The sequence below is a fragment of the Gopherus flavomarginatus genome, chromosome 11 (assembly GCF_025201925.1).
Source record: "Gopherus flavomarginatus isolate rGopFla2 chromosome 11, rGopFla2.mat.asm, whole genome shotgun sequence".
NCBI lineage: Eukaryota > Metazoa > Chordata > Testudines > Testudinidae > Gopherus > Gopherus flavomarginatus.
The window spans coordinates 46,714,212-46,729,487 of record NC_066627.1 but is presented as its reverse complement, the minus strand read 5'-3'; the positions used below and the strand labels follow the sequence as shown (position 1 = coordinate 46,729,487).

The following is a 15,276-nucleotide window of genomic DNA, read 5'->3' as shown; positions in this document are numbered from 1 at the left end:
GGATCTGACAAACCTAGATTAGCCAGCTGAAAACTCAGGGCCAGATCCTCAGCTGGAGTTTATCAGCACAGCTCCACTGACACCAATGAGATACATAGATTGATCCAGGCGGAGGAAGCCTTCACTGGGGAATGGTGGGGCGGTGTTGCATTAACATGCCATGCTGCAGAGCAGGACAGATGCAGTCTGCTTTTGGGAGCCAGATCAGAGTTCCATAACCACCAGAGAGCTATAGCTTCATTGAAATGTAGTCAAATGCCAGAAGGTCAGAAAGCGACTGTGAGGTTGATTTGGGGCATTTGACTGTCTCTCTCACATGCAAAGCATGCCAGCTTCCCAGAGCATCCCGATGTTCATTAAATCTCTCCCCCTGCCCTTTCCTTTCTAGTATGCCATCTGGACTGCCATTTGGGTCACCTGGAACATCTTCATCATCTGCTTTTACTTGGAGGTGGGAGGACTTTCAAAGGTGAGTAGGAAGGTGAGCCTGGCTGATTGGAGAACAGCCTGTGCATCAAAGGAAATGGAAGGGAACAAAGTGTGGGGGAGGGGACTTGCCATGAGAAAATGCTGCCTGCCCTCTTGATTAAAATTAAAAAGGGAAAGAGTGCTGCCTTCTTGCATCGACTAATGCAGTCTGATGCTTAGGGTCTCTCTGGGGGAGAGACATATGTTGTAAGAATTTTGTAAAAAGGTACATAATAAATACTAATAAAAACAAGGGCAAATTTCTTCAAGTTCCCTAGCAGAAGTGTCAATGGTGGCTTGATTTCCCCCCATTAGTCCCTGCACACAATGGAATCAAATAATATTTCAAACTGAAGGTGGGAAAGAGACCTTGTGGCAAGGTGTGCAGGGGGGACCATTGCGTGAGAGCGGGTTAATTCCTAGCCAGAGTGCAAAGGCAACTCTGGGAGGCTGAGAGCTAATTAGGTTGCAGCCCAACCTATTAATAACACTTTAGAAGAAGGGTGCATTGCTCTGAGGGGAGAGAAATAAGGATTTGTGCTGATCAGACTCCAAAGCAGGGAGCTCTGGAAAATCCTTGGCAGTGCCTTGTACTATTTGCATTTCTGAGTTTACTCTAGGCAAGGAATGCATTTAGGAACTTTAGCCCAATTGGTGTTGAGCTCAGTTAAACCAAACTTCTTGCAATAACTCACTCAGGGAGTTTTCTCTCCTTTTACTCTACCCTTAGCCCTGCTAATGGACCTCAGACAATTTAGGAACAGGGACACCATGTTTCCAATTACACATATCTGGAGAGTTCAGTAAAAGACCTTCTCTGTGTCCTATATGAAGAGTAAAACTGAGGGAAGCCAGGTAGATGCATTGTGGCATCTCTATAAATGTGGCAATGTAGGTGACTGCTTATCATAGGCTAGGCACTTCCCTGCCTCAGGTTCTCCATCTACAAATGAAGATAATAATACATGCCTACTGCAGGGATGTTGTGGGGATTAAAGTAGTCAATATTTGCAAAGTTCTTTGAAGATGAAAGGTGCTAAATATTATTGTCTGCTGCGTGAGGACAGAGTCAGAAATACTGGCAATTGGAGCCAGTTCCTAACCTAAGCAGTGAATTGCTAATGAATATTGCTGTAGTTTAATTAGCTCAAAGTGGTTGGAGGAGCTTGGTTCACTTTAGAACACTTCACGTTTGACCTGAATTCTCAGGCCATATGTCTAAATTATAGACATTAACTGGAATTGCTCTACGTTTTATCGGGTTTATGTTAACTCAGTGAATGGTCACAAAAAGCCCGTTGTAGATAGGAGAAACTTTAATTTCCTAATTCCCCAACTAATCTCTGTTTTCTGAAGTAGCCACAGAAACTCACTGAAATCACTCGCCTGGACCAGTGATTATCATTGGTCCAAAGTGTAACTTCAACACTGGCTGCAATCAGTTAGACACAAGGATCTAGTTTTGGTTAGTAACAGTCTGAAAGCACCTTTCTGGAAACAGTAAAACTCAGATCAAACTGTCCCTTCGACGGTTACTAACTGACACTCGTGTTTTCTAGCAGCCCATCTCTGATGTATGTTTGCTACCTTTGACCTGTTTTACTTTATCTGAGTTTTACGGCTTGGAAAAAGACTGCAATTCAAACAGAATAATACAAATGCCATTCTGCCACCTATCAATGAGCTTTAACCCACTACCTTTGTCTCATGGAACACTTTAGCAAAGCTTGCAACTTTATATGATTATGTTTCTACTGCTGCCAATCTTTATTTAGTCAATGGGACTACTCAGATGAGTGGGGGACTGTTTGTGTGAATAAGAGTTTATAGATTTGGGCTGCACTGCATAACTCTTCTATTTTGTCTCCTAGTGGATTCTCCCTTGGAGCTGTAACAGAGTTCACACCATTGAGGGGGTGGCAACTGGCAAAAATAAGTAATGTTGCTGGTTTCATGAAAGAGCACAATAATTTACAACTGAGCTTTGATTTTTCACAAGTTTTTTTGTTTGAAAAAATGCCATTTTTTTTTAAATTATGAAAAACTCCTTGTATTCTAAGAATGGCAAACTATGTCTATAAACAAACAAACGAGAGATCTTGTCAGCAGGATGCTTGTGGAAATGAATTCTGGGATTTAAGGTAGAATTTCGGGTGTGCTTCGTGGTTTAAAGGAGGAGACTTTAAAGATGTATTGTCCCAGAATCTCTTTCTCTCCAAAGACCACACTAAATGGGGACTCTACTATCCTGTGTGAACAAGATGGATAAGTGCACCTAGCAATTGTCTACGCACACATTTTGCACTGGCTTAGTGTATGTCTACACTGAAGCTGGAGGTGTAATTTCCAGCTCGAGTAGACATACCCACACTAACTCTGATTGGGCTAGCACACTAAAGATAGACATGTAGCTGCAGCAGTGCAAGTGTCTAGCCACCCAAGTATGTACACCTCTACTCCGATATAATGTGACCCGGTATAACACAAGTTTGAATATAACACAATAAAGCAGTGCTCTGGGGGTGGTGGGGCTGCAACACTCCAGCAGATCAACGCAAGTTTGATATAATACGGTTTCACCTATAGTGTGGTAAGATTTTTTGGCTTCTGAAGACAGCATTATATAGGGGTAGAGGTGTACTTTGGGTCTCAAATGGGATTGTTGTTGGGGTAGCTAGCCCCTCCCACAGCTTGTGCTGCCATAGCTACACCTCTGTTTTTAGCACTCTAGTTTGATCAGAGCTGGTACACGTATGTCTGCTCAAGCTGGAAATTACATCTTGCAGTTCCATTGTAGACAAATATGTAGTTTAAACTGGTGCAAACCCCTGTGTGGACTCCCTTATTTCAGTGTAGCTGAAACCTGTTCCAAAGGGCTTAACTGCACAGATAAACTTTAACGATATGTGAATAAGAAACTATTTAGTTGAACAAGTGCAAATCCCTGTGTGGATGCTACTCTATCCCTTTGAGTTATTAGGGTTTTTTTGTTTTGTTTTGCTTTTAAGCTTATTGTAAATTGATTGTGAACAGATTTAAGTTAAACCCAAATAAACCACTCTAAAACTGAAATCAGCATGTCCATACAGGACTTTACACTGATCTAATTAAACAGATACAGGTTTGTATGTAGACAAGGTTAGTTGACCTAAGTTAAACTGAAATCAAAGTGTCCACAAAGCCTTTTTGCATCAATTTGACTAAGTCGGTTCAAAGTCACATCTAAACTGATGCAACTCTGCATGTGGACAAGCTTCTATCCTGGCCTATGTGGGAACCACCACGTCCTCTGGCACCTCCAAAGTCCTGATCCAAAGCTCACTGAAGTCTGTAGAAAAACTTCTATTGACTTGAATGGGCTTCAGCTCAGTCCCCACAAGAACTGTATTCAGGAGAATACCCAGCCCTGTGAGCTCACGGGATGAACCACCTCTGGAAGATGGCAAGAGCATTGCAGTGTCAGCCATTTGCTGAGAAGCATTGTATGGTGATGCCACAATGGGACAGGTATCCCTGCATCTGTGTACTTGAGGGGGATTCCTGTCCCTAGGTCTGTGTGTTGTATTGACTGTTCACCCATCTTTCCATGGGAGCCCCTATAAGACAGATGGGGCAGGGTGGGGAAGCTAGGTAGCATTTCTGACCACCCTAGTGCTGCTTCTTTTCATTTCTGGCAATGATGTATTGTCAGATGCCTGGCTGATATAGCTGTGTCAGCAGGTGGTTAATTTATAATGACAAAATGCAACAAGGGCAGTGAGCTAGAAAGAATAGAGTTTGTTAAAATGGCAGCTGGTAATGACAGCCCTGTCCAGTTCAGACAGGTGATGACTCCGGTGGGGAGACAAGGGGGAAAAGTACCCTGATTGTTTCTGCTTTAACAAGTTTAATATAAGCCTGGTGAAGTAAAAATTTGAGCAACGAGGAAACTGCTCTTTATGGCAGAGAAAGTCATTGCTGTATATTCTTTATGTGGTCTGGTGAATAGCTCTGATTTCAGGAAGGTGCAGGGAGAGAAGGTGGTGGTTGAGAGGGTCAGTATACAGAGAAGAGAAATTACACAGCTGTTGTGCATTATTTGTAGAACACCAACAGGTTTTTAGGTGCGGGCTTGTTTCTTGTGAATTATGGGGGAAGGTTGTCTTCCTCTCAGGCTACGTCTACACTATGAGCTAGGGGTGTGATTCTCTTGAAAGACACACTTATACTAGCTCTCATCTGAGCTTGTGCACTAAAAATAGAAGTGTAGCCTTGCTAGCACAAGCAGCAGAAGTGACGGCACAGGCTAGCCACCCTGAGTATGTCCCCAGGGGGTTCAGTCATGTTTGTTAGTGCAGCTAGTCCATGCCACTGCTGCCTATGCTACCACTGCATGCTACTATTTTTATTGTGCTAGCTCAAATGAGAGCTAGTGTGAGTATGTCTGTGGGAGCTGAGAATCACACCCCTAACTTGCCGAGTAGACGAAACCACAGTCTCTGGTAAGTGTTTTGACACCCAGATCTAGGTGTCTCCTCAACTTAAAGCAAGACCCAATCTCTTTCCTTCCTTCTTCTCATTTTGTCTTTTACTCCCCTTTCGTGGAACATACTTCTAGAGTAGCCATTACATCCTGGTGTTGACCAAGAAAATGCTAAAATATCATCAGAACAGCCAGTCTCGCAATGTCTCCAGTTCAATTTTGCAAGCCACGCGAAAAATGAGAAGCATCTGAAATGTCAGGTGTTAGCCCAAATGCAACTTCCAAGCCTTTTGAGGTTCTCTCTTTGATACTTTATCTACAAATGTTCAAAACATTAAGGAGAGAAAAGATTGGTGGCTATAAATTGTAGCAAAAGTGCTGCTAATATTCATGAGAAATTTAGGCCCAGATTTCCAAAACTATAAGCATAATTGCACATGCAAAAATTAGTGCATATTTTTACCTAATTTGCATGTGCAGTAGCAATAAACATGCATTTAACCAGTCATTTGGGCATGTGATTAGTGAATGGGTGCATGATGGCCATAACCGTGTGGGCAAAAGCATACAGGCAGTTCCAAATATCTTGACCTAGATGTTGCATCTGGAGTTAAACTGAACCTTCTTCATTTCCCTTTCTCCAAGACTCATCTGACACCATATCAAGCTGAGTTATTTTTGTCCAAAAGGAAAATTCTCTCCTCTTCTGAGTACTTTACATTGGTTCCTTATTCCTCGAACAAGAAAATCAGTCTGACAGGTGTGATTATTTTTTACACCTTGTCATTTTTCATATTTTGATATCTTTCCTTCATAGAATAAAAGGAATGAAATATTGTCTGCCAGAACTTCATTAGGCGGACAGCAGACAAATGGATTGGCAGACAAAGGTCTAATAAAGCATTTCCTGCTACCTTGCAATGATCTTTTGAAAGGTCTTTGGAAAGCAGGTCCAGCTGTGCCAGTTTTTTTATGACCAGACAAGAAACATGGAAGACCTGGACCTGAAATGTTGCTTTTCATCTTCAGCAATGTGACGTTGACGTGCTTCCTAGCAGGTTTGGTGCAGACTCCTGGCTGTCTCTGCTCACTGTTCGGAGCACGCTTGTAGTATCATGGTGACATACTGCTTCTCTGAGCACTTTGTACAGTTGCTCTATATCATTGCAATTGGTGCAGCTCCTGAGATTCCACTTCCAGACTGCTGCTTCTCTGCCTCCTGACTTTTCACATTCTCCTTCTTCTTTCTGTCTATGCATCCATCTAGCTAGCTATTTATAATACTTGCATCACCGTGGTATCTTGGATACAGATCCAAATATCACAATAAACTTCTCTAGATCCACTTACTAAGTGTGAAGACACAGCTCATTTACACAAGCACACATTTTAGGTTAGTGGGAAATGCCAATCTAAATTAATAATTAAAATAAGGCTGCTAAAATGTACATGTCTCTGTCTATTCAGCTGCCACATTGATTATTCATCATACACTCAGGACACTGAAACATTTTTGAGAGACAGTTTGTGTCTGGGCGTCACCTTTAAACCTGCCTCTCTGTTCATCATGGAATGGTGATTTTTAAATTTTCCGACCCAGGCCTGATGCTCGGCCTTAACTCTCTACCAACACTGTTCCAATCACTTCTAGGAGCATAATTTTTGTTAGCCATCATGGGAGTTATTTGCATTCAAGAAGAAAATAGGTAGAGCTTCTCTGGGATAGCTATGGTACCTGAGCAAATGTTATCAGATCGAGGTGAAAGGAAATGCACTGTTGATAATAATTACTCCCCCATTCCTCTTCCTGAATTCAGTGAATAGAAATCCATTACTTGGCCTTTAAGTACTTCAGCATTGTGAACAGACAACGTAAGTCTAAGCAATGATAAAAAGTAATTCCCTTGCTGCCTCAGTGAGATGCAGGCACTTAGCATGCACTGCTAGGAGATAAGAATTATTGTTTCCCTTTTTGATAATAAATTTTTCCAACTTAAAAGATGCAAAATTATTCCGCCATCAAGCTCTGAGGGCTTGCGTGGCTGGGCTGAACTTGCTTTGAGAGTCATTACTGCTGCCTTGCCTGAAAATGAATGAAAGGGGGAGCGGGCTTCAGGAGGCAGCTAGTGAATGAAGAAACACAGGGGTCTCTGATGATCTTTAGCCTCATAGGGCTAGCCTTTCCAAAGCTGATTCTGTGGGTGCTAGGGGTGGGGAATTGCCTCTAATATAAAGGTGTCGGAGATGTAACAGGAAAAACTCTCATACTGTATTAGATTTTAGGGTTTTTTCCTCCCCACAGCACCACCACAGTGCTGGAGAATCGCAAATAGGCATCAACGAGGTACAGCGACAATTTAAATTGAAATGTGAGCTTGGCTGGCCTTCAGCGTGCTCTTGAGAGGGAGCTTGTCTCACCACTTCTCTCATATTTCTTTTCAGATTGAAGGCTAAGGAGGTAGCAGTAACCCTTTAAATAGCCCCCTGTCAAGAAATGAAGGGAGTGTAGAGATATACCTATCTCTGTTCCTCACTGAATTAATTGGAAACTGATAAGTATTTCCCAATGCATCTCCCACTTCTAGTCACCTTTTCTTGTGCGTTTTAAGGAAAATTGCAAATGCTTCACGGAATATTTTTGTCTCTGTTTCTGATATCATTTCCTGATTCCTATTCTTTTGTCCTGTTTTTAATGAGCTGCTTTTGTGATTTTCATACAACACTAATTAACTGCCCCTTTTGGTTTTTTTAGCATTGCAATAAGGAAAACAAAATGTTAGCAGACTGCAGTAGGAGTCCAGAGATTCTTCCCCTGGCCTCCCAACTAAAGCTTAGCAAACAGAGGTCAATAAAACGTTTGCCTGGAATGCCCTTTTACTATGCTTGGTCTCTGCTGGTGTCCCTCAAAGAGTGACTGCCAGGGACACTAGTAGAAAATGGCACTGATCTCAGTGTGCCGAGAAACGACACCTCCGTTCCTGTCCCTTACCCCAAAACACTCTTGGCAAAATGCCTCATCACCTTTTCAGAATGATGTGTGCAAAACGCCACTCGCATCTGCTTATGCAAGGCCACTCTCAATCATAGTATGTGCAAGCATAATGGTCGGTTACGCTGATCATTTGTATGTGTGAGTGACTGCCTGTTCCACTTGAACCTGCAAATGTGCCCATGTTTTTCCAAGCAACTCTTAAAAACTGGGCAGGAGGGAGGGGGGCGGGTGTCTCTCTAGGAACCGCTCAACTTTGGCACTGTTGTTTCTGCTTTCTGATAGCATAAACTCTGCTTGGGCTTGCAGCTGAGGCTATTTGTATGCCGTAGCACTGAGCACTTTGGCTTTGTATTTAGCATTCTTCTACCTGCCTAATTCCTTGCCATATCTGACATCTGTTCTGCAGCTTATCTAGGCTCAGCTCAAAATGAGGCTTGCTGATGTCTGGTGACTACAAGTCCATCTCCTGCAGCAGAGGGAAGCAAGAGCTGTCTCTGTGAGGATTTCCAAAGAGGAGGAAAGCTGTCCCATTGTTTTTTCTCTTGCCAGCTCTCTGTAGAGGCAGTCTACCCTCTGTGGAATCCGGGGATGGAACTGGAAAGGGCTCTTCACATCAGTCAGGCAAAAGGCTGATGGAGACCGCTGCAGGGAGCAGGTGCCAGCTGGGGGCAGACTCAGCTGGAGAATGGGGGGAGAGTGACGCCCTGGAGACAAGACCCAGTGGGGCAGTGAGGCTGTTTTGAATCGCTTTGTATCTGTGGTAATAAAGGGAAGACCTGAGCAGAGCTGGAGCTGAGTCCTTGTCTGGAGCGTGGTTTTGCCTTTTCCAGCTGGTGGATCTGCCCACGGGCTCATGGAGTCGGGGAAGAAGAGGGTTGAGGGGAAGCACTGTACTGTACAGTACAGAAGTGGCTTGGGCAGGCTGGCCGGCTCTCACTGAAGGGAGAACTTGTACAGGGCATAATCATGTGTCCTGGGAACTGTATAAGATAGGAGGTGAGTGCGAGGAACAGCAAGCCTGAGGAAAAACGGCATGACTCTAAGGAGGGGGAGAATTTGTGTGCAATCTGTGAGGGAGCAACACTTCTGTTGGAGAGAGCCAGTGACTTTCCCGCCAAAATCCGGCAGCTTCCAGAGGCTGCAGGGGAGGGAAATTGGTCACTAGAAGCTTCTCCCCAGGTATTCCTCAGCACAGAACCTGTGGCACCCAGCACCTTACATTAGCTTTGTTACCCCACAGCTGGCGATCTGGTTATTCCCCCTCTCTTCCAAAACGCAGAGGATTCTGTGTAAGCTCTACACTGTTAATGGAGTTTTCTCTGTTGTCCTTCCTTTAATATTGGGGCTGCTTCGGCATGGGTAGCACACCACAGCTTCGCACCCTCCTCCGTCCCCTGCAAAGCACATCCCATCTTTTGCTGTGCTCATGTCAGAAATTTGGCAGCTGTCTTTTTCTAACTTCATTGTTCATGGCTCCCAAGATGTGCTTCCCAGAACACTTAATAACTGCCACAAAACGTGTTACTGAGCACTAGCTTGTTGTGGGCTTGCAGGCTAGTCTACATAGGATTCATACTGGGGCAGTTGGCTTCTCAGGACTTGGGAACTAGGAATTAATGCTATACGTGAGCTTCAGCTTAGGAAAATTAAAGTCTATGTCAGGTAGCCTATCAAAATCTGGCTTGGTTAAGAATTAACTGAGTTCAGATCAGCTCCACTTGCAAGCCCAGTTTCCTACTTGGGATGTGCCTGGATTCAGACTCTGATTTTTGCTATTTCCCCCACCCCATCCCCTGTCTCAGTCTAGGACCAATGGCCCATTGTAGCGGGTGGTCACCCGCTCCGGCCTGGAAGGGCTTAAAACCTAAGCTGATTGGGGCGTAGCCCAGCTGTACCTACTTCCCCAATCTGGCCACAGCTGGCCCTTATAAGAGGGCAGTGGATCGGGGAGCAGTCAGTTTCTCTCTGCCTTCAGAGAGAGGGAGGGAGGGGCTAGCTCAGGGTGCCTAGAGTGAGGTGAGGCTGGGGAGCTCCAGGGCCTTATCCAAGACCCCATAGAGGCACTGGGTTGCAGAGAAAGGCAGCAGGTCAAGACCCAACCTTGCCTAGGATGAGTGGCTTATACTGCATTCTGCCCCAGGGTGCGGGGGCAGTTGGTGACTGGCAATGGCCCATGACTGAGATGAGGGAGGGATAGGGGGTGGGGGTTCCCCAGAGAGGGGAGACCCTGACACTGAAGGGTGTACTGTCAGGGGGAAGCACCTCAGATAATGGGGCTCTAGAGTCCAGGGAGGGATGTGAGGGCCCAGCGGCAGCGGGACACTGGCCTGCAGAGGGCGTTCTGGAGGCTGGAGAGCTAATTCCCAGAGACAACCAGCAGGAGGCGCTGCAGGGTTGAGTCTTGCACACTTACATCCATCCAGTCCAGTATCTTAAATGAGAGCAGCCAGTACCAGATGCTTTAGAAGAAAGTACAAGAAGCTCTGTAGTTATTGTTGGACTTACATTGTAAATTCTGTGTTTATTCCTATAGTGAAGAGGTATTTAGATTCTAGGACAGGCACATATAAATCCTTCCACCCCTCTCCTATCTGCTGCTAGAGCCAAAAGGTATTGTTGAGTCTACATCAAAGTGACATGCAAGGTCGGTTGGGGTCCCAGTGGCACTGGGCACTTAGCTCTTCCCCACAAAGTATTGCTACTATTCTTTTCATCCCCTGCTCTCCCCACAATGCTAAATTTGTCTTTCATCAGTTGTAGGGAAATTTAAGCTAGAAGCCCCAAAGCAATATCCCAGCAGTTGCAGCTGTGATTCCAAGTTACTCAGGTATCATTTTTCCCAAAGGAAGGGGGATTTGTTATTGTTGGAAGTCCTACCTCCTCATTGCCTGTCAAACCCTTGGACTACCCGTGCTGTGTTTCGCCATGTGACACCCAGAACTGCAAGCTTTAGTGCACTGAACCAGCGAAGCTTTGGGAAGCAAAGTAAAAGGTAGCTTGTGAGACAGAGATGATGTGGAGTTCTTGGGCGAGTGTTAATTACAAAGCTATCGATCACAGTGGAGGTCAGTTCATCAGAGTAATTTGACCCAAGAGGTTGATAGTAGGTCAGTTTGTCAGAGTAATTTGACCCAAGAGGTTGATAGTGACTAAGGTCAATAGAAGAACCAGAAATGCAATAAATCTGAATACTGAGGTGGAGATGGGAGGGGAATTTATTAGATACATTTACAGTTAGAGGCAAAGAGGAAATTAAAGTGTTAGTTCAAAAATGTTTTTCATTATTACTCCAGCTGTAGATCCTAATTCTAATCTTGCCAGGTGGATATGTTCAGACATGATTCTGCGAGTAGACTCCGTGCTCCATGTTTATTCTCCTTCTGTGGCTTCTGTGGCAAATGACCTCTTGGCGTAAACCATTGTCAGGAACTTTTCCCTTGAGCCAACATTGGAAACAGTTTAATTGCTAGTGTGGATGATCTATTTTTTTCACACACAAAGAACAAAAGAATGGCCATGCTGGGTCAGACCAAAGGTCCATGTATCCCAGTATCCTGTCTTCCGACAGTGGCCAATGCGAGGTGCCCCAGAGGGAATGAACAGAACAGGTAATCATCAAGTGAGCAGTACGCTGTTGCCTATTCCCAGCTTCTGGCAAATAGAAGCTAGGGACACTATCCAGGCTAAAAACCATTGATGGACCTGTTCTCTATGAATTTATCTAGTTCTTTTTCTTTTTTGAACCCTGTTGTAGTCTTAGTCTTCACAAAATCCTCTGGTAAGGAGTTCCACGAGTCGACTGGGCATTGTGTGGGGGGAAAAGAATACTTCCTTTTGCTTGTTTTAAGCCTGCTGCCTATTAATTTCATTTGGTGACCCCTAGCTCTTGTGTTATGAGAAGGAGTAAAATAACACTTTCTTATTTATTTTCTCCACACCAGCCATGGATTTTATAGACCTCAGTCATATCCCCCTTAGTAGTCTCTTTTCCAAGCAGAAAAGTCCTAGTCTTAGTAATCTCTCCTTATACGGAAACTGTTCCATACCCCTAATCATTTTTGTTGCCCTCTTCTGAAACTTTTCCAGTTCCAGTATATATTTTTTGAGATGAGGCAAGCATATGTGCACACAGTATTCAAGATGTGGGAGTACCATGGATTTATATAGAGGCAATATGAGATTTTCTGTCTTATTATTTGTCCCTTTCTTAACAATTCCAAACATTCTGTTTGCTTTTTTGATCACTGCTGCACACTGAGTGGATATTGTCAGAGAAATATCCATAATGCCTTCAAGATCTTTCTTGAGTGGTAACAGCTAATTTAGATCCCATCATTTATATGTATAATTGGGATTATGTATTTCAATGTGCATTACTTTGCATTTATCAACGTTGAATTTCATCTGCCATTTTGTTGCCCAGTCACACGTTTTGAGAGATCCTTTTTTAGCTTTCGCAGTTTGCCTGGGACTTAACTATCTTGAGCAGTTTTGTATCATCTGCAAATTTTGCCACCTCGCTGTTTACCCCTTTTTCCAGATTATATATGAATACGTTGAATAGGACTGAGCCCAGTACAGACCTCTGGTGAACGCCACTATTTACCTCTTTCCACTCTGAAAACTGACCATTTATTCCTATCCTTTGTTTCCTATCTTTTTAACCAGTTACCAATCCATGGGAGGACCTTCCCTCTTATCCCATGACAGCTTATTTTTCTTAAGAGCCTTTGGTGAGGGACCTTGTAAAAGGCTTTCTGAAAATCTAAATACACTGTATCTACTGGATCCCCCTTGTCCATATGCTTGTTGACCCCCCAAAACAAATTCTAGGAGATTGGTGAGGCATTTCCCTTTACAAAAACCATGTTGACTCTTCCCCAACAAATTATGTTCCTCTATGTATCTGACAATTTTGTTCTTTACTATAGTTTCAACCAGTAGTCCCGGTACCGAAGTCAGACTTACCAGCCTGTAATTGCTGGGATCAACTCTGGAGTGCTTTTTAAAAATTGGCATCACACTAGCTATACAGTGTCTTTCTGTTGTGGCCCTGCAGTATGGTGTATTGAAGCTACCTCATGCTCATGACTGCATCCAGACATCACCATGTTAGGGTGAGACTGATTGATACAATATTGCAGCACTGTTGTCATAAACAGATAGCTAAGGGTTAATGTCTCTCTCACCTGGAAAGGGGTAACAAACAACACCTGACCAGAGGACCAATCAGGAAACAAGACTTTTTCAAATCTGGGTGGAGGGAAGTTTTGGGTGTGAGTTCTTTGTTCTTTGTCTTGGGTCTGACCCTCTCGGCTCTGAGAGTGATTTTTCTATCTCTTGGCTTTCTAATCTTCTGTTTCCAAGTTGTAAGTACAAAAATAGTAAGACAATAGGTTTATATTATTTTCTTTTCTATTTACATGTGTGTAGTTGCTGGAGTGTTTTGAATTGTATTCTTTTTGGATAAGGCTGTTTATTCACTTTTTTTTCTTAAGCAATTGACCCTGTATATTATCATCTTATTACAGAGAATATTTTTAATGTCTTTTTCTTTCTTTTTTTTATATAAAGCTTCTTTTTAAGACCTGTTGGAGTTTTTCTTTAGTGGGGACTCCAGGGAATTGAGTCTGCAGCTCACCAGGGAACTGGTGGGAGGAAGAAGTCGGGGGAAAATCTCTTTGTGTTAGATTTAATAAGCCTGACTTTGTATACCCTCTGGGTGAGGGCGGGAGAGAGATTAGCTCTCTCGGTACTTGTGTTTCCAGGACTGGAAGCAGGGAATCTCCTAGGGTCGTCCAGGGAGGGGAGCCTGGGAGGAAGTAACCAGGAAACAAGGGGAGGGGGTTATTGCCCTTTGTAGTAAGACTCAAGGCATCTGAGTCTGGGGGTCCCCCATGGAAGGTTTTGGGGAGACCATAGTGAGCTAGGCACTGTATAATTCCTGGCTGGTGGCAGCTTTACCAGGTCCAAACTGGTAACTAAGCTTGGAGGTTTTCATGCTAACACCCATATTTTGGACGCTAAGGTCCAGATCTGGGAAAAAATGTTATGACAACTTGAAGCAGGGAGTATCCTAGGGTCCCCAGGGCGGGGAAATCTGGGAGGAGGTAAAGAGGGGGAAGAGGGAAGTGGGTTATTTCCCTTTGTGGTGAGACTCAGGGCATCTGAGTCTTGGGGTTCCCCAGGGAAGGTTTTGGGGAGACCAGAGTGAGCCAGACACTGGAATTTTTCTGGCTGGTGGCAGCGATATCAGATCCAAGCTGGTAATTAAGTTTGGAGGTTTCATGCCAGCTTCTCATGTTCTGAACTCTAAGGTTCAGATCTGAGTAGGAGAGTTATGACAACTGTGTCCCATTGATAGGCCTTAGTCCAGTTCAGATTTATTGGCTTGTTTGAAAAATGCTTCTAAACACCTTTTGATCCTCTTAGCACTCACTGAGGGTGGGTTTTTCAGAAGCTATCAGCGCTAGCCTAGGAAGGCTCCCATTGACTTTAGTGGCCAATTTTTTTTTTAATGGACAATTTTTAAGGCAACACTAAGCATTTTTGCAACTCTTCCCCCTAAATGGGACTAGTGAGTTAATTCCTCTCTAAATAAAGATTTTTTGCATCTTTTTTTTCTCCCCAGGACAGCGAACTTTTGACCTTTAATATCTCCCAGCATCAGTCATGGTGGAGTGAAAATGGTCCTGGCTGCGTAAGGAAGGAGGCTTCCATGGCTGGCATAAAGGGATTGGACAGCCATTCTTACATCTCTGTGATTGGCTGTGCTCTAGAGTATCGGTACATTGAGGTCATGCACAGCTCGGTCCAGATTCTGGTAGCGGTGAGTACTTCCTAGTGGGTCTGGTCTCCAACAAAGTAAAACCATCCAAGCAGAAAGCTAATGGCTAGCATAAAGGAAGTGGTGGTTTTTTAACTCTGTGTTCTTTTTTAAATATCTACAAGCCATTTTTTAAAAATAGAAATCAACACCAGCAGCCTAGCACCTACCATAACAAGCTACATGTACCTCTACAGTAACAAATCAATGACTGGGGAAGGGAAACACATTTCGGTAAGGAAAGAGACCTAGCTTTTTGCATTTCCAATAGTCGCTGTGTGATATTTGAAGGTTATGTGTGAATGTGAACTGATATAAAGGATTTGGGGGGGGGGGATCACAAAGATAATATCCTCCTTCAGAAAACAAAACAACTCTTGATAGATTCAGAAAGCAGCATGTTTTATTCCTGCTGACACCAGTGATTTGTAATAAGTTTTCATCAAACATTGCCTCACTGGAGTCTTTCACGGGCATTTTTTAAAATATACTGCAGTAATGTGTTGTCCTTAATGTTCCCCATTAATT

At 43.7% G+C, this 15,276-nt stretch overlaps 1 protein-coding gene across 7 annotated transcripts in view; it reads left to right on the top strand.

The window, feature by feature from the left end:
- NKAIN4 (sodium/potassium transporting ATPase interacting 4) overlaps positions 1 to 15,276 on the top strand; it is a 123,855-nt gene that overhangs the window by 42,727 nt on the left and 65,852 nt on the right. For all 7 annotated transcript variants that reach the window (XM_050918709.1, XM_050918708.1, XM_050918707.1 and 4 more), the window contains exons 3-4: positions 389 to 469; positions 14,554 to 14,751. In XM_050918709.1, the coding sequence (XP_050774666.1) occupies positions 389 to 469; positions 14,554 to 14,751 (279 nt within the window). The remainder of the gene's footprint in view (positions 1 to 388; positions 470 to 14,553; positions 14,752 to 15,276) is intronic.